The sequence below is a fragment of the Chinchilla lanigera genome, unplaced genomic scaffold (assembly GCF_000276665.1).
Source record: "Chinchilla lanigera isolate Chin_1 unplaced genomic scaffold, ChiLan1.0 scaffold00036, whole genome shotgun sequence".
In the NCBI taxonomy this organism is placed as follows: Eukaryota; Metazoa; Chordata; class Mammalia; order Rodentia; family Chinchillidae; genus Chinchilla; species Chinchilla lanigera.
This window is the reverse complement of record NW_004955437.1, coordinates 18,081,940-18,099,390: the sequence shown is the minus strand read 5'-3', so window position 1 is coordinate 18,099,390 and position 17,451 is coordinate 18,081,940. Positions and strand designations below refer to the sequence as shown.

At 54.1% G+C, this 17,451-nt stretch overlaps 2 protein-coding genes across 3 annotated transcripts in view; both read right to left on the bottom strand.

Moving 5' to 3' along the window:
• Positions 1-62: 62 nt before the first annotated feature.
• Ndst2 (N-deacetylase/N-sulfotransferase (heparan glucosaminyl) 2) lies at positions 63-9,193 on the bottom strand. Of its 2 annotated transcripts, none has more exons than XM_005389955.2 (14): positions 8,829-9,193; positions 4,751-6,054; positions 4,474-4,561; positions 4,038-4,192; positions 3,670-3,855; positions 3,262-3,390; positions 2,950-3,132; positions 2,766-2,862; positions 1,967-2,090; positions 1,661-1,835; positions 1,307-1,477; positions 1,105-1,214; positions 801-903; positions 63-706 (listed from the first exon to the last, which is right to left on the bottom strand). In XM_005389955.2, exons 2-14 carry the CDS (start codon positions 5,750-5,752, stop codon positions 581-583), a joined length of 2,649 nt encoding a protein of 882 aa, XP_005390012.1. In that variant the 5' UTR covers positions 5,753-6,054; positions 8,829-9,193; the 3' UTR covers positions 63-580. The 2 variants fall into 2 exon arrangements, with proteins under 2 accessions (XP_005390012.1, XP_013372203.1); XM_013516749.1 differs by having other exon boundaries at positions 1,307-1,378.
• Positions 9,194-9,514: 321 nt separating this feature from the next.
• The window catches only part of Camk2g (calcium/calmodulin-dependent protein kinase II gamma), a gene marked incomplete at its 5' end in the record, with an annotated part of 53,263 nt that continues 45,326 nt past the window's right edge, over positions 9,515-17,451 (bottom strand). Inside the window, 5 exon segments of the mRNA XM_013516755.1 lie at positions 9,515-11,475; positions 11,971-12,215; positions 14,147-14,241; positions 14,516-14,591; positions 16,437-16,550. Of these exon segments, the coding sequence (XP_013372209.1) occupies positions 11,983-12,215; positions 14,147-14,241; positions 14,516-14,591; positions 16,437-16,550 (518 nt within the window).

Genomic DNA, 17,451 nt, shown 5'->3' with positions numbered 1-17,451 from the left:
CTCCATGTGCTGCTGAACCTTGGACCAGGAGAGTGTTTTTTCTCGTTCCATTAAGGCAGATAAAACAGAAAAATACGGATGTTTATTAAGGACATATCCAGCCCACAGCTAGGGCTCATACTTAAGCTCCATGAGCCACTGTCCGACCTCATCCCCATTCAATATGAATGACGTTAGGGAGGCCAGGCCACAGGTAGATCCCACTGCTTGACTAAAGGGGCCACAGCAAGGGGGTCCCTCCCATAGCCACAGACAGATACCCTGCTTGCGATGAAGAGGGAAACCATTGGACTAATACATTCCTCTCCATCCTGGCTGGACCCTCGCACTCCTCCCCACCTCCCAAGTTCATGAGTCAAAGGTACCTAGTACCATGATACGGGGCTACCAAGAAAACCCCTCTATCAGGCCCCAGAGCTATGGAAAAGGGATGCCCTTCCCTTCTCAGCCATCCCGGGCCTGAGGGCCACTGAGGTAGAAAGGGACAAGGGTAGGCCACTCTAATCCCCCTGTAGGACCTGCTCTGGGCTTTCCCCTTTGGGAAGCAGGGGAGTTTTTGTTGGCAAGGAAGGCTGGGACATCAGTCCAGACTGGAATGCTGCAGTTCTTCCCGAAGCCATGAGGGGACTGGTTGTCCAAGCCGGCTCAGCAGCTTTGACAGCTCCAAGTTATGGTTCCGGAAAAAGTCCATAAGGAAGAGGCGGGACTGAAGGAGAAAAGTGAAGGGAGAAGCAGTCAGGAGTGGGACCGTACCCAGTCCTCCAGGTGGAGTGTGACACCCTGCCCCAGGCTTCACTTACCTTTGTGTCCATATCCGGGTACCTTCGGCCTTTGCTCTTGCCTAGGCAGCGAGTCTTACCACCTTCAAGTCCTTGGCACCAAAATCCCTTATCTTCATCAAACCTGCCCAACAGGAAAAGGCCATTCGTTAGGTGAGAAGGAGAAAAGAAATCCAAGCCCCACAAATGCACACTCCCCCTCCCAGCCCACAGGAACAGTCTGTCCTTGTGAGACAGGATAGCTAAATCCGTGTCTTTTCACAGACATGATCAACTTGCTTGCCTATTTCCCCCAGAGAGTCCGCCCTGGGTCATGCTCTCCCACCTGAGGGTCCGTGTGTAGTTCAGAAAGGGTGTGATACCCAGGAACTTCTGGATGCTGTCCATTGAGGCTGCTGGGTTGGTACGCAGCTCTTTCCCATCCACAATCAGCAACTAAGGGGACAGGGATGTGGTGCCCTCTACATTCCTAGGAAGCGGCTGAGCTGGAGGGACGGGCACCCCAATGAACTCTTGCGGAATTGTACCTGTCCAGAAGGGTAATACGTCAGCCAGCGCTGGAGATGGGTAGAGTAGTAGCCAGGGACAAGACAGCGGTTCTGCAGAGAGCGAAGTACCAGGGGAGCCTTGGAGGAGGCTGAAATCACCTGGTAGAAGGTATAGTTCAGAGCAACTGGGTCTCCGTGAGCTCGCTGGTGCTGAAGGACAGGGAGTGGGAAGGCGAGGAGCTGGTGACTTGACAGAATGACTCTGGCCTTACTTTTGGCGCCAGCATATGCAGCCCTCATCAAGACCTAGTTCAGTTTCTCTACCCTCATTCCAGTCTCCCTCCCACTCCACTCCTTCCCTTTAAGCCCGTGTGTCCCCAGCTTCAGGCAGACCTGGTACCAGGAGTAGGCCCTGTCAGCAGGGTTGGTGAGCACGGTGATGATCTTAGCTCGCGGCAGGAGGGCAGCCCCCCGCCGTGGTACAACCTCTGAGTCAAAGTAGGTGGCACTTTTTTCAAACAGGAAGTCAGTGCTGGCATTAGAAGGAACAGGAAAGAAATCCATGTACCTAGGAAGCAGAACAGAGGAAGGGCAGAGACATTTTCAGAGTGAACAGGTCAGATGTCAGCATTGGTAGAAGATGGAGTGGGTATTTTTGGAGACGGAAATGTTCCTCTGAGAAGTCTGTTCCAGCCTCACCAGTCAATACCCTTGTGGTAATTAGGGCCGCTGAAGAACTGAATTTCCTCAAAGGTGCTGGGGCTAGGGAAGCTGCTGGTCACCGCTGGGTGCAGGCTCAGGAAGAAGTGAATAGCTGTGGTCCCTAAATGGGACAGAAAGATGAGGCCAAGTGAGGAAGAGGTCAGCTGAACAGCATAAGTTTGAGGAGAGCAAGAAAATAAGCACTCTCGGTAGTAAAATACCCTTTGGCCAAACTACACTGCCAGAAGGAAAGCCTGAGGAAGGCACAGGAAAAGTCACAGCAGTGGCTCTCAGCCTTGCCTAGCTATCAAAATCACTTGTGGATCTTTTCTTGGGAGTGGGGGGCTGGTATCAGGGATTGAACTCAGGCCTTCACACTGAGCTACATCCCAGCTCTCTTTTTTTACTTTTTGAGACTTGCTCTTGCTAAGTTGCTGAGGCTGGGTTTGAACCTGTGATCATCTTGCCTCAGCCTCCCAGACTGCTGGGATGACAGGCACACACCAGTGTGGCCATCTACTTGTTGATCTTTTAAAATCCTCACAAGTGGGACTGGGGATGTAGCTCAGTGGGTCAGGGCTTGCCTAGCATGCATGAGGCCCTGGGCTTGACTCCCAACACTGCAAAAAAGGAAACAAAAACCCCATAGATGACTCTGATACACAACTATAGTTAAGAATCCCTGTCTCAAGAGCATGGATTAAGGAGAAGAGGGTTTGAGAAGGGAATTCCTTGGCAAAAGGACCTTTGCGTTTAAGGCAGAGCAAGAGAAACTGACTAAGGATGATTTCTTTACCTGTCTTCTGGGGTCCCACAATGAGGAACTTGGGGAGCCGATCACAGGTTTTCTCCTTGGACCAGATATCTTTGTGCCTCTTGTCATCACAGGGATTCTGAAGGTAAGGGCAAGACTCACATAAGGCCTAATCACTTACACCCCACCCCCACCATGTCTCTGGTCACGTGGGCTCCACCCTTACCTGCCAAAGGGGGCTGCGCTCCTGAGGGAAGAGTTCAAAGTACTTCCGTGCAAGAGGAACAGGAGGGAGGGTCTGTAGGCGCAGCCGTGTCCAGCACTGGAGGAAGCGCACTAGGCTCTCAAAGGTATACAGGCCCAGCCGGTCATTTCCATAATTGGACAGATGGGTCATAAAGATGCTGATCTGCAAGGGGGGCCTGTATGTCAGATGTGGAGCATCTACCCCACCTCAGAGGCAGCCTTGACAAGTAAAGTCCCAGTCTGCAAATATTCTGGCTCTCCAATCTTCTAGCCTTTCCTCTCGGCACCTTACCGGATTAAGCAGCACCGTCAGAAAGAGCTCTCCACCTCGGATGCTCCGGTCCAGTTCACGAGAGCCTCCGGGATACTCATTATAGAAGATTGTGTGAGTGAAGAGCCCACATGTCTGCCGGGGCAGCACCTGCAGGGAGAAGGGACAGGGATGGATGAGATGTGAAAGACAGGATATGAAGATGATGAAGGACAGAAGTCCTGAGGCACTGGGATTCCCTGAGTTTATAGGGGACCCAGATGGGAAACTTCTCCCTTTGAAGCTACAGTGATAAGGCTCTTACTCTGTGATGATTTTTATCCCCAGTAAGCGGATATATTTTGACTGGCAGTTGACAAGCCCTAAGTTAAGGCAGGCTGTAGGCTGTCTACATGTGGGAGTTTCAGTTTTATAGTAGGAGTCCCTCACCATGATGCCATTGTGAATGAAGCCGCGGCGGTAGCGGGCAGGGCGGAGATGGGGATATTCCTCAGTGCTGGTCACCTGGATGCCCCACACAGATTTCCAGGCCTCATAGAGCTGCGTGTGGATGGGGTACACGCCCGAGTGGTGGGGGGCCACAGCATACCCGAGATCCGTGGGAATCCCATGCTCCTGGGAATGGCACAGACTCTCACCAGGACCTGGTGAGGTTTGGGGAGTAGAGGGCAAAGAGGGTGGGGATGCCTCCGCAGAAGGAAGACTGGAAGGGGTAGGGAAGGGCATCCCATTAGGCAAGGTTGAAAAAGAAGCATTAGCTGTGGGGAAAGCACAGGGAAGAGCCCCAAGAGTCTCACCAAAGCGAACTGTTTGTTGAGCCGCATCTGGTCAGCCAGCACAGAGCGGTTGTGGAACAGGTGTGGCTGCATGTGGTTCCACATGTGCGGGAACCACCAGAATTCCTTGCGGTGCTTCAGCAGCATGTCGTCCCCTGCGTCCTCCTCCTCGGTCCCTATGACGACACACTGCTGATCGCAACCAGTCAGCCCACGTCCTGTTTTGTTATAACACTGACCATTTTCCACTCTTGGGACATTAATGGTCCCTGCCCACCTAAGACTTGCCATCTGCCCCACTGCCAACTTGCTCTGCACCACCCGCCACTAACCCCTCATGGCAGTCTGACCCCAAATCTTGCCCCTTTTCTTCAGCTTGTCTGCTCAGGGAGATGGACCGTGAAGGCACAGATCAAACTAAGACCACTGTACTGAAGGAGCAGGGGAGTAAGCTCACCAGTATGGTAGAACTTGCCCGAGAAGCCCAGGTTGAAGGTGAAGTTGGGGACTAAGGTCCTGAGTTTGTTCTGGGTGGTTAACAGAGCCTGGGAAGAGTAGCAGGGACATGAAAAATCAAGAGCAAGCAGGCTGAACAGAGATACATTAGAAGTAGCTTTCCTTCTGCCTGCAAGGGGCAGGAAGTGAACCTACAACGAGCTGAGAATCAAGGGAGAGAGTCTGACAGGCTGGAGCTAAAGCAGCTTCTAAGAAAAGTAAGAGGAAGAAAGACTGACCTCAACATCAGCCACCTTCATGCGGGTACCTTCTTTGCCCACAAAGATGTCGTCGATATCTACCAAGATGTAGCGGTCAAGGTCCAGGCAGAGGCGCTTGCCAGTAAGGTATGCAACAGCATCAACGAAGACAAGTTTATGGAGCCAGAAAGAAAGGCCATGGCCAAAGAGCACCCGCTGGATGCCATCATGAAGCCCCAGGTCCTGTACCACAGTGGGGAGCCGGGCGCGGCGAGGCGCTGGTCCCGGCACAGGGGCCTCAGCCGGCCGCAGGCTGGCCAGAAGCACTGGTTCGTACGTGCTGTGATTGGACTGGAAGATGGTCCAGTCATCACCAGGCAGGGGCCCAGGTTCCAGGCGGCTGGGGCGTGTCAGATGTAGTAGCGGGGCAGAAGGATTCACTTGGTAGTCCCGGAGCCCCAAGTTCGAATGTAGAAAAAGAGGAAAGCCCTTGAGCTGGGCACTCAGTAGACTGTGCTCATGGGCTCGAAAAAAGCCAATGATGCCCACACCATACTCCACACAGTATCTGTCTAGCAACTCCCGACTCCAGGCATCCAGGTTGACGTACTTGAGCAGGTTCTCATAAATGACCAAGACATAGCGGCCACGGGTATGATCAGTCAGCGTGGGCATGTCCCCTCGGCCAGGTGCTAGCTCAGTGCTATAACGAAAACGACTGGACTCCAAGATGGCTACGATTTCCTGCCCCAGCTGTGAGTACGCACTCTCTACAAACACAAGGACCACGGGCTCGGTTCGGGCTGTCTCTGGAGGCCTGGGAGGCCGAGGCGGGATTGGAGGCCGTGCAGGGCCAGGGCCAGATGCCCCACTGTTGCTGCAGTCTAAGGGGAGGGGCAGGGGCTCCTTGGCCTTGGGGCTGGTAGACACGTAGTAAGCCAGGAAGCCCATGGAGCCCAAGCTGAAGACAATCAACAGCAGTATGAGGCGGTACAGCTCCTGCTGCCGAGCTGGGCATATCACCTTCCACAGCTGAAGCATGGCGAGGAGAAGTGGAAGAACAGGGGCCACTGCAGGAGTTCTATAGCCTGGAACGGTGTTGGGAAGGCAGAGGGCAGGAAAATAGAGGATCAGTTTCCTAAAGAGGTGGAGACAAGTCCTCTTAGTACAGGGCAGGGGAGGTAGAAGGAGCAATGGGGGCGCTGGACAGAGTCCACTGGCCTCAGGTCACCATGGCCCCCCGGCCCATGGCTTCAGGCTGCAAGTCTAGCCAGGTTCCACCTTGGTTTTGATGACGCTCCTCACATCAGAAGTTAGAGAATGTCACAATCTGGCCCCACTACCTGTAAAACAGAAATACCAATGGGTTATTTCTCCCCTTGAAACTGTGTCTTTAATCCATTCCTTTCTTTACCCACCCTCTCACCTTCTGCTCACTTATGTGCTCAAAAAAAAAAAAAGCACCTGTAGAAGAACACAGCTGAGTCCCACACCCTCACTTCACACCTGTTTCCTTTCCCTGGGTACCCAAATTCTAAGCTCAGAGTGAGAAGAGTAGACGCAAATTCTCCCACCCATAAGGGGCCAAACAGCTGAAAACAGGCCAGCTCTGAAAGGAATCCCCAGCCTGTGACTGGCAGTTGGCCAGTAAGCAAGAGCTCTGGTCTTCCTGTGACAAAGAGAAGGCCCAGAAGCCCCACGTTCCAACAAAGTATCAGATAAGAGGAAACTCACGAGTCTGATAATCTGCCACATCAACCAAAGCCATCATCGTAGCTAACAGCACTAACGAACTTGCAATCATGTGGACACCATGGTGGGGGAGTTCAAGGAAAGAGATGGCACAACTGTTCTACTGGCTTCTGAGCCCAGAACCCGGACACCTTCCTACTGCTTGTGAAAAATTACTTACCTCTTGCCCTTCACCTAGCCTGTGCCAAAGTCAGGCGAGGGGAAAAAAATGGCGACCCAGAACGGGCCACGCAACTAGTGCCCGAGAAAAACCAGAGCCAGGAAACAGTGTAGAATTTCTCTCCCTGTCCATCTCACTTCTCTTTCCTAACTTAATGGAGGTAGTACTATACCCCATTCCTGAACAGAAGAGTCCCTGAGCCAGCCTGGAGAGACATGAAAGAGTAAATTCAGTTGAAGACAAAACAAAATAGTAGGAACTGAGTGAGGGATGAGAGAACAATAGATTCTTAAATCATATCTAGCCATTGAGAAAGAGGATCAGAAAACAGTTTATGACTTTTTTCTTTTTGAGGCGGGGTCTCACTGTGCAGTTCAGGCTGGCCTTGTGTTCACTTTGTAGCAGAGGCTGGCCTTGAACTTGCAATGATCCTCCTGTCTCAGCCTCCCGAGTCCTGGGATTACAGGTGTGCAACACCACACCCGTGTACTTGTTTTTTTAAAGTCTGCTTCTGGAAGCTTTATAATCATACTCTTCACCTTAGCCACTCCTATTAAGGCCAGTGACTGGCAATCCCTTTCTGTCACCCACCCCAATCCCCACATCTCAGTGGTGATTATGCAGAGTCCTTCAGAATTGAAAGAGACAATCAAAGAACAGTTCAGCTTTGCCCTGGGTAAAACAAATCAACACGAGAAGAGATTTGGGAGAGATGATAAACTGTGATGGGGGGGTGCTAGTGTAGCTCAGTGGCAGAACATGTGCTATGCATGTGTGAGGCCCTGGGTTAAATCCACAGCACACATCTACACAAAAGTGATGGAAAGGATGAATCCTAAGAATTAGTGGAGACTTTAGGGAAAGTACAGTAGTGGGATGTCATTGAGGGCAAGTTGGTAGCTGCGCTGTACCACCCCAGTATTTACTGAGAGCTTACTACTTGCAGACATTTTTCTAAGAGATTTACATATACAGACGGTTCCCAACCTTTGATGGTTTTGACCTCCAATGGTATGTGGTAGGACTGAGTATAAACTGTACTTTGAATTTTATTTTGCAGTGCTGGGGATCAAACCCAGGGTCTTGTATACACTGAACAAGTGTTCTACCACTGAACTATAGCCTCAGCCCCTAGACTTTGAATTTTGATCCTTTCCCAGCTAATACGTGGGCTAGTAAATATATGGTGCAATACTCTCGTCACACTGGGCAGTGGTAGCGAGTGGCAGGTACAAGTCAGCTATGCAATCAGATTAAACACCTCGCACTCTGACCATACTGGATGCTGAGCTATGCGCTTGTGAGGTGTACCGAATGCCATTTTTGACCTAAGATACTGTCAAGCTTATAATGGGTTTATCAAGATATAAAACCCTACAGTAAATCGAGAAGCATCTGCATTTAATCCTCATAGCTACCTGAGGAGGTAGGGAAGAAATAGATACTATTATCCCCCTTTTACATTTTGAGTAATTTAGGCCCACAGAAGCTTAAGAACTTGCCCAGGATCAAACAGCTCAGCCAGTGGAGGAACTAGGAATCAGAGTCAGGCCTGTCAAGCTCCGGAGCCCGCGCTGTTAACCACTGCATCTTAACTTCATATCTAGAAGAAGCAGCAATATTTAGGGGAGGGGTGACGGGAGAACTACGGCGGCGGGGCGCGGGCGGGGACGTTAAATTCTGGAGGGGGCGCATGCGGTTGTGTGCGCGCCGAGGTCTGCAAGGAGGGAGCAAGCTAAGGGTCACCGGCGCGGCCAGCGCAGCACGCACGGGGCTGGCGGGCGGGGGTGGGCCCTGCGCGGGGCCGGGCAGCGTGGAGCGGACACCGAGTGCACAGCGGGGCTCCCGGACGGAGGACCCCGCCGGTGCCGCGGGCTCGCAGGTGCCGAGGAAGACGCGCGGACGGGGGCACTAAGCGCGAAGGGAAGGAGCGCGCCGACCCTGGTGTCACCGAAGCGGGCTCGCGGCGGGCAGAGCCCTGTGGGGAGCGGGGCGCAAAGTGAGCGAGGGGCGGCTGTGACCGAGGCCGGTGCAAGCGACACGGGGCGACAGGCGCGCTGGGCCGCACGAGGGGCCGCCCGGGACGACCCCGCGGGGGTTATGGTGGCAGCGCTCCCGGGAGTCCGCGAGGGGCGGCACTGCGTGCGACCGTGGGCGGGGGCCCACGCCGAGGGTCGGGGGCTGTTCTCCTCGAGGGCGGCTCACCCGGCGGAGGGGGCGGCGTCCCTGCGGTCCCCGGGCTCCGCCGCGTCCCGGGGCTGCCCGGCTTCCCTGCTCTCGGGGCCTCGGGCCGCGTCGCGGCGGCTCCGCCATCTCCGGGCGGACGCTCTGCCGCAGCCGGGCCCAACCACCGTTCCCACTGGGGGGAAACGGCGCGCTGCCGCTCGTGGCACCCGCCCGGGTTCTCCACGGCTCAGAGCACGGCGGCGGTGCCCTGGGGCGCGGGAGCCCAGACGGTCCTCCGCCGCGCTCAGCCGAGCCGCCGCCTTGCGCACGGCGGGCTTCAGGCCCTACCCGCGGAAGCGCACCCCCGGCTTCGCCGGGTGGCACAGTCTGGCAAGCGTCGGGCGCCGCGGCCCGGGAGCAGGGGCGGGCCGAGGGACGGGCTCGACCACTCAGCCAGCCGCGCGGAGGGGAGGCCGGGCCGGCCTACTGAGGGCGGGGGTGGGAGCGTCTCTCATCCCCGGCAGGGGCGGGGCGAGGCCCGGCGAGACCCTTAACCCACACTCTACCGGCCCTTGTCCTCTCCACCACCCCAGTCGTCCCAGAGGCTGGAGACTTAGTTTATGAGGAAGTGTTCCTCTAAGATGAGCTCAGAGGGAGAAAAGATAAAGCAGGGTGTTAAAAACCTAAACCCCTGTCCGTAAGCGTCCAACACCAGTAACACAAGGGACTGTTAAAGGTTATTTATTAAATATCTTCAGTTCAAGGTTTCATTGTAACAAAGCTATGAAGGGTCTACCAACATTCAGAACAAACACTATTTTTAAATTATTTCTATGTCATCATGCAAAAATTCTGCATCAAATGCCTTCCATTTCCTGTTTAAAAGATGATTTTTAATAGTCTATTGTCTATAGATGCTGACATTAGCCCCGAAAGACGAGTAAGAATGCTAAGAAGTAGGGCTGGAGCAGCCATATGAAGCTATGCGTCTCAATGAACTCTAAGACCATGTCTTCAAGCCAATAAAACCAAACCCTGTGGTGAAGGTGTCTGCGAGCTGGTACTGCAGGCTGCAGGGCAGGAAGGGGCGAGGGCCCAGGGGCTGGGGCATGCATGAGGTGCTTGAGGGGCCTGGCTAAATCCAAGCACCAGCACCTGAGTTTGCGCTCTTCTCAGCTGGCTCCAAAGTGCACCTGTTGCTTTTGCCTCTTCTTGAAGCTCCTGTGTCTCCTGAAGGTTGTCCAAGGAGCTGGAGTCTACCCACCTTCCCCCCAAAGTGCAGATATCTGTGCAGGTAAATGTGCACAGCTGATCTGGGGGGAACCAAGGCCGTGACCAATCCTCCTCCATTATCTTCTCTGTTACCTGCTTAGGGCATAGAGCTTTTCCTCCTGGAATGGAACTCTTTGAGCACAGAGAGGGACAATGAGTAGGAGCCTTGGCTCTGGACGCCTTTTCAGGTACATGCAGGTGTGAGGGAGTGATGCCCATGCAGATTGTCCAGCAGTGAGTCTACACTTCGATTGGTCAGCAAAGGGGCTTCTTTAAAGAGGTCACTTCCTCTTCTTGCCAGAGCAGTCAGGTCAATCTCAGAGACAGGGGTAGAGATGGACGTGCAGCGAGGGAAGAGGAAGAGGGAGGCGGCCCTGAGGGCAGCCTGAATGCATAGAAACAACCACCACCTCTACGCCACTGCCTCACTTCTCCGGTCCCACAGGGCACTTGGCAGAGGACCCAGGCCCAGATGAGGGTCAGCAAGGGACCACCATCATCATGAAAAGGCAAGACTAAGATGGTCCGGATAAGCACAGAAACAGAACTGCCAAAGGCAGCAAGGGGAGCCATGACCAGGGCCTGACTCTCTTGTTGCTAAGTTATTAGGAAAACAATCACAACGCAAAGCAGCAACCCCTTCCCTTCCCAGCTGCAGGGAGCAGGCCTCACAGTCAGGGCCCGTGTGCATTGTGCACCCTCTAGAAATGGATGCGTGAGTGCATGTCAGACTAACATGAGGTTTCTCATCAGCTTCATAGCGGACACACTTCTGCAGCACCAGTTCTCTTTCTACACTAAATTGAACAGTACAGCAAAGTCCGGGCCCTCAGTCCTAAGGCCACTGCTTCTCAGCTGCTTTCGTCCCAAGTAGGTCTGATGGCCATGTTGTTTTCATCAGCCTCTTTCTAGGCGCCTCTGTAGGTTCTGAAGAAGTCCACTCCTAGACCTGGGGTAAGCAGGCCACCTCAGGGGCTGCAATCACTTCACGGGCCCCAAAGCTCTGTCAGAGTCCTTGCCTGGTCCCCCTGAGTCCATAGCGGCCTGAGGCCAAGCTCACCTCTTCAGGGCTGGTGGGTGAGCCCCGCTGTTCATGCCAGGACGGGCATCACACAAACTCCTGCCTTCTTGCTGGCTCAAGGGCTATCGGTGGTTTTAAAACACATCATGGTACGGATTCCATTTTTTTAAACAATCTTTTTTTTTTTCCTTAAATGTAAAAAACACCTCGGTACAGCAGAGACAGACACGAAGGGCGGGCGGGAGGGCTGCATGCAGGGGCGTGCATTGGCTGCTGCCGCTTTGTAATTTAATTGTTTTAAACCTCAAACGAACAGAACTGCCGCTGTCACTCAGGCCCTCCAGAGCCACTGGCTGCGAAGGTTCGACCTCCAGCTGGAATCTCCTAATGCCCCTGTCAAAGGCAGAACACAGTAACAGAATAGAGGACAGTGAGCATGCAGATGAATTTCCAGGATGTAATAAGCACACCACACACTTGGCCATCCTGTTAAAGAAGGTGGGGGTGGGGAGAAGCTACTGTTTCATTATAGCATTGCCTCATATTTGAGCACCTACTAAGTATTTTACTTACACTATCTTATTTAATCCTCACAAATTCAATGCGGTAGGTACCACCCTCCCACCCTCTCTTCTTTTTGATGGCTAAACTATCCGAGGTTTAGGGAGGGAAGGTACCCGGTCTGTGCACACCCGATTTGGAGTTCTGGAGCCAGATCTGAGCCTCACTGCTTTCACAGCCTAACATAACCACGCTGCCCGGCCTTTGCCATTCCATTCCCCTGAGATGACCCACGTGTCCTGCCCGAGTGCCACCTCCCAGCCTTCTCCCCCTCTCTGACCCCACCTGTCCAGGCCCCAACCAACCGCTGCTCCCCCAGCAGTGCACCTGTGGCTGAGCTCACTGCAGCGGTGCGGCAGGGGCCCCTGAGCAGTGATAGTGGACGTTGAGCCACTTGCCGTCCCGGCGGTGCCAGACCCGAGTCTCCTCTGACTGGCTGGTGCGAGGCCGACCCTGCCCGTCGATATACTGGGTGAGACGGATGTAGGCGATGCAAGCTGCGTCCTCCCCAATCACGTGGACGTGTGGATTTAGGATGGTGGTATGGATGGGCTTGCTGTTCTTGGACAGGACTGTAGAGGGCAGGGCAGGGCAGGGGAGGTTGGAGGGCGTCAGGCTCCTTCCAGCCTGCCCTTCAGTCTCCCTCCAGCAATCCATTCCTAGGCTCTGCAAGCCCACCCCGCCACACGCACACCCTTCTAGACGTCAGGATAGCCCAGTACATTAGTCTCAGTGACTCGCAGGGAAGAGAAATGGGGGTAATGATGACAACAGGAGCTCCTCTTCTAATCAGGCATTGACTGCACTGGGGGTTTCACATGTATGCTGTATTTCTTTTTTTTTTTTGTCTTTTTGAGACAAGGTCTCACTATACAGTTCAGGCTGGCCTTGAGTTCACTTTATAGCCCAGGCTGGCCTCGAACTCACAGTGATCCTCCTGCCTCAGCCTCCCTAATGCTGAGGTTACAGCTAATGTATTTCTTCGTTGCTGTTATTTTCTTCATTATAAGAAGGAAATATGCCTGAGGAGATTAAGTAATCTGCCCAAATCACACATCTAATCTCAGGCCCACGTGACTCTAACAGAAGCTTATGATCTTTATTCCTTTTGTTTTTTGAAGTTTGAGAATAGTTGAGTCCTTCTTGTTTCTTGAGACAGGGTCTCATTTTGTAGCTCAGGCTGGTCTTGAACTCACTCTGTAGCCCAGGCCAGTCTTGAACCCACCCCTGAGTGCTGGGATTACAGGCATGCACCAAAACATTGTGCTAGATCTTTTTTCTTTCTCTCTCTTTCTTGCTTGCTTCCTTCCTTCCCCTCTCTCTCCCTCCCTTTCTTTCTTTTCTTTTCTTTTTTTCTTTCTTAATCTCATTCTGTAGTTCAGGCTTGCCTTAAGCTCACAAACTCACTATGTAGCCCAGGCTGGCTTTGAAGTCATAGCAATCCTCCTGCCTCAGCCTCTGGAGTGCTGAGATCATGGGCGTGCCCCACCACACGCAGATTTATGGTCTTTTCACTCTGTTAGGCTGATGTTTTGATTTCACAAAGTTAGCCTGTCCCTATTTAGGGCTTATAAAATTATTAACTCAAAACATTCAAAGCTGATTTGTGACTTAAAAAGAAAAGGCATCAAAGTTAAAAGTCACCAAAACACCCAGCTAAGACTCTCTGGGATCCTCCAGGGGAAAGGCAAGGGAAGTCAGACTGTCATTATTAGTACATGCTGTGCGGGCTCTGGCATTTTTATTGGATTCATATTTTAGTTTAACTCCAGTGTTACATAGAAACTGCAGGAGACCTTCCTTAGAACTAATATAAACTCTGTAACTGCTTTTGGTAAAAAGAGTTACTTAGAAGGTTAAACACAGAAATGCGCAGCAACAAAATAAAACTCTGTGGAGAATGGGGAAAGGCCCAGGGTAAAGCAGACAAGAAGAGGAACCAATGGGGCGCAGTCTCAGTGAGTTTTGGAAAGATGGGAGCAGGGGATGATGCAACTGTTTATCCCCCGGGGCTTTAACCAGAGGACCCCCCCCAATCAGGGTGTGCCTGCCTCTCTGCACAACTTCCAGTATCACAAATCACCACCAGTTCCCTGTTACTTGCTTGCACATTCTTACTCTGGTTTTAATTTCCTCTATTATGAAACCTGCCGACACAGGTTACTTGCTGAGATCCGCTCAACCTAATCTCGGGGGTTTTGCAATCTGACCTGAGAAAAGGTGAGGCTTAAGGAAATACGGTGATCCTGGCTGTGGTGACCAGCACTGCCCCGGGGCAGCTGCAGGATGAAGGGGCGTTTGGGGCTCTCGCCTTTAAGGGGGCAGTTTAAGACCAGCAGGGCACAAGGCCGGCGGGGCAGGGAAGGGGAGGCATACAGAGCAGGATGCGCCGGGAAGGTCAAACGTGGACAAGGGCAACGGGGGTAAGGGTAAGGGGAGCAAGGGCAGAGGCCGAGGGGAGGAGGGGCAGGCAGGAGTATATCAGCAGCACGAACCCACTCACGATTCTCAAAGTAAAACTTATGGAAATCCATCCCTTCCACGAGGTTACCAAGGGCCTCAGGTTCAAAGGAAGTGAGGCCTGGGTCACAAATCTTCCTGCAGGTAAGGAAAAAGAAAAGAGAGAGAGAGAGAAAAGGCCAAAGCAGGCTGTCAGTCAGGGAGTTACACGGCTTCCTTGTCAGCAGGGGCTTAGCATGGGCGGTGCTTCAGGCTCAGTCACAGGCCACCCACCTGAGGCCCAGGGGCTTCGGGTGTAACTCGGACACTGCCCAAGGCCAGCCCACCCTTTCCCGACAGTCCCCGCGGCTTTCTGGGAGCACAGAAGGCCTTGGGGGTGACCTACGCCTCAAGGATGTGGGTCTCTACTCACGTGTAAGCCTCAAAGTCTCCATTGTTGATGGCTTCAATCAGCTGTTCTGTGATTTTAATGATCTCCTGCTTTCGCACTGTAGGAGAAAAGAATTCACCAACTCACCCGCTGGGCAACCTCTCCCGTGACAGAGAGCCCAGTCTGACCCCTGAGGGTGTCCCCTGTCACCTCTGTCAAAGTCATCCCTCTTCTCTGTCTTTCAGGCCTTTCTCAGAAGGAGCAAGCCTACCCCTCTCTCCGTACCCTCTGTGAGCGCCCCGCTAGGTACAGGTCTCTGGCCTTTCACCTCCCTCTCCATCGACAACCAGGTGGCAGAAAACACTTCTCTTCAACAGCCAAGGAGCCTGCAGCATCATGAGTGGTCTACCAGCCTGTGACTCACCCCCAGCAGCTGGCCCTCTCTGCGAAGCACCTTCCAACACAGCGGTTTCCACCCTGCCCAGCGCCCCCACGGAAGGGGCTCAGTCAGATCTCAAATGCTACCCTCACTCTGAGCCCTCAACCAGGGCCCAGAACCTAGCACTGGCCACAGCCACGCTGAGAGCAGAATCTAGTTAGGGATGAGGGCTCCGGAAGAAGGAACAGAGCCCTAGGATGGACTCTGAATTCTCTCGCCCTGCTCACCTCCTCCACAGGCTTTGCTGGGATAAGGGATCCTGGAACTGTAAAAACCCCAGTGTGCCCCTTGCCAGAGCCTCTTGCCAGAGGCTCCATTTACCCTGGACAAGCCTTGGAAAAGCTGTAACTCTCATACCAGCTCTCCTGCCAGGACGTGTCCCTCAGGGAAACCAAGACTAAGCTCAGACTGACAGGCAGGCAGTCCTTGCCCTCAGAGCCTCCCAGCCCATCCCACACCAGCGGACAGCTGCTGACATCCTGCCCTCGTGGGCAGCTCGCATACAGGGAGTGCCGCCATTAGCAAAGGTGTCGCTCAGGTAAGGGAGGACTTGAACCAAGCTCAGGCTGATCTTGACTCCCTGGGCTGGCCCAGGCCACAAGCCTTTCCTCACAGGAGCAAGAGGCTGCAAGACAAACGCAAGCATCAGAACAGCACCAGCATGGCACCGCTGGGCCAGCACAGCCAAGGGTCCCGGCTGGGAGCGGGTAGCACAACCAAAGGTGCCCCCACCAAGGGTGGGCAGCTCCAGGGGAGCAAGCAGCTAGTTAGAAGAACCAGGGAACTCTCCTCCTCTTCCAAAGAGGCAAGCAGGTATGTCCACACCACAGTCTTGCTCCAACCCTGCCGAACCCCTCTACCCTCCAGAGGACCTGACCAGGGCCTGTGGGTGAAAAGGCTCATGTTCCGAAACTACACCAGTGGTTGTGGGAGGAAGAGAAGCCAAGAGGCCTCCTCCAGCACAGACAGAACTACAGCTCTGAGGACCATGAACTGCGCTGACCCTGCGAGGCATCGTGTTAAGACCTTCTCCATCACTTCTTCGTCACAACACTGACGGGCCCTATCCCCGCCCTCATGGATAAGCTTGGGGAAGCTAAGCTACTGCACACACTTCTGCAGGCAATGGCTGGGGTGTCATCTCAGGTCGGTCTCACCCTGAGCCCCTTGTCTGGAATATGACATGAGGCTGAGCCTCAGGAAAACCTACCCCAACGTAGGTCTCGGGTACTACGATTTCAGCACTGCCCCACAGAGCCGGCTTCCGCCTCTGCCCTTCTTCCTGGCTGCTGCCGAGGCCAGGCCCACTGCACACCCCAGTGGTTTCCTACTCCCTCCCTCCATGCCATGTGCTTCCACCCGCTCGAAGGTATTTCTCCGGCCCCAGACTCAGGGCCCCTGCCTAGTGTCCACGGGGTCTCCAGCTGGGCAGCTGGGTGGGCTGACAGCTCTGGGGGGGATCCCTAAGGGGCCTCAGGACGAGCCAGGGAGTTGGAAGCCAGAATGTGCCTCCCTCACACTTACTGGCTGAGGAGCAGAGAGAAGGCTGGGGCTGCATGCCTGCAGAGGGGGCTGTTCTGTCCCAGGAGCTCCGTCCTTCAGGCACCGAGCTGCCATTCCCAGTGCGGAGCGGGGCAGCTAGCCAGCCAGGGCAGGGCAGGGCAAGGCAGAGCAGCCAAAACAAACAGAACAAGGCAGGTGAGCGAGCAAGCTGGACAGGACCCGAGCCCGGGGCGCTGCAGAGCCGGGGCCAAGTGACGTGCAGGCTGCCGTGGGCACTGGGCACGCCCCGCTGCGCCGCCTCTGCCAGAGGCCTCCCGGCCAAAGCACCAGGAAGGTGCACAGACAGACCCGGCTTGCGGCTTCCAGGCGAGCCCTAAACAGCCTGTATAGGGAACCCTGTCCCCAAGGAAGACGCTCGAGGGCCACAAGCCCGAGAGCCCAGCCTGCAGGGCGCCTTCCACTCTGCCAGCAGCGCCTCGATCGAACTCATCTGACCTGGCTCCCGGCAACCCGGGTGGCGGTATTCCTTTGTACCATTTGTTTCTGCTTTCGACTTTTGTTTTTGTTCTTGTTGTTTTTGGTTCCCAAAGGTTCAGTGCCTCCTACTGCCCACGGACATGCTCTCAGCTCTTCAACACCTCCGTTCTCTGTGATGCCTGCCTCAAGGGAGCTCACGGAAGGCAAAGGGAGCCATTCCAGGAGGCCAACTCAGAGAGGAGGTCAGAGGGTCCCACTGTTCGGGCCTGCCACACTCCCACACTTGGGCAGCCCCCAGCCCAGGCTGGTGGTCCTCACGGCTCACCAAGACACAGCTCCGTGTGGTCTCACAGACATCAGACCAGTTCCAACTCCACCGTCCATGGCCAAATCTCAGGACTAGAGCACCCAACTCATCCCAGAGGGCCTGGGACTGCCTTGGTCTTTTGTCTTTCTTTTTTCCTATCCTCTCTCTCTTCCTTTATTTTTACTTTTTTTTTCTTTTGGAGGGCTGAGGACTGAATATGCTGTCAAGTGCTCAACCCCTGGGCTACATACC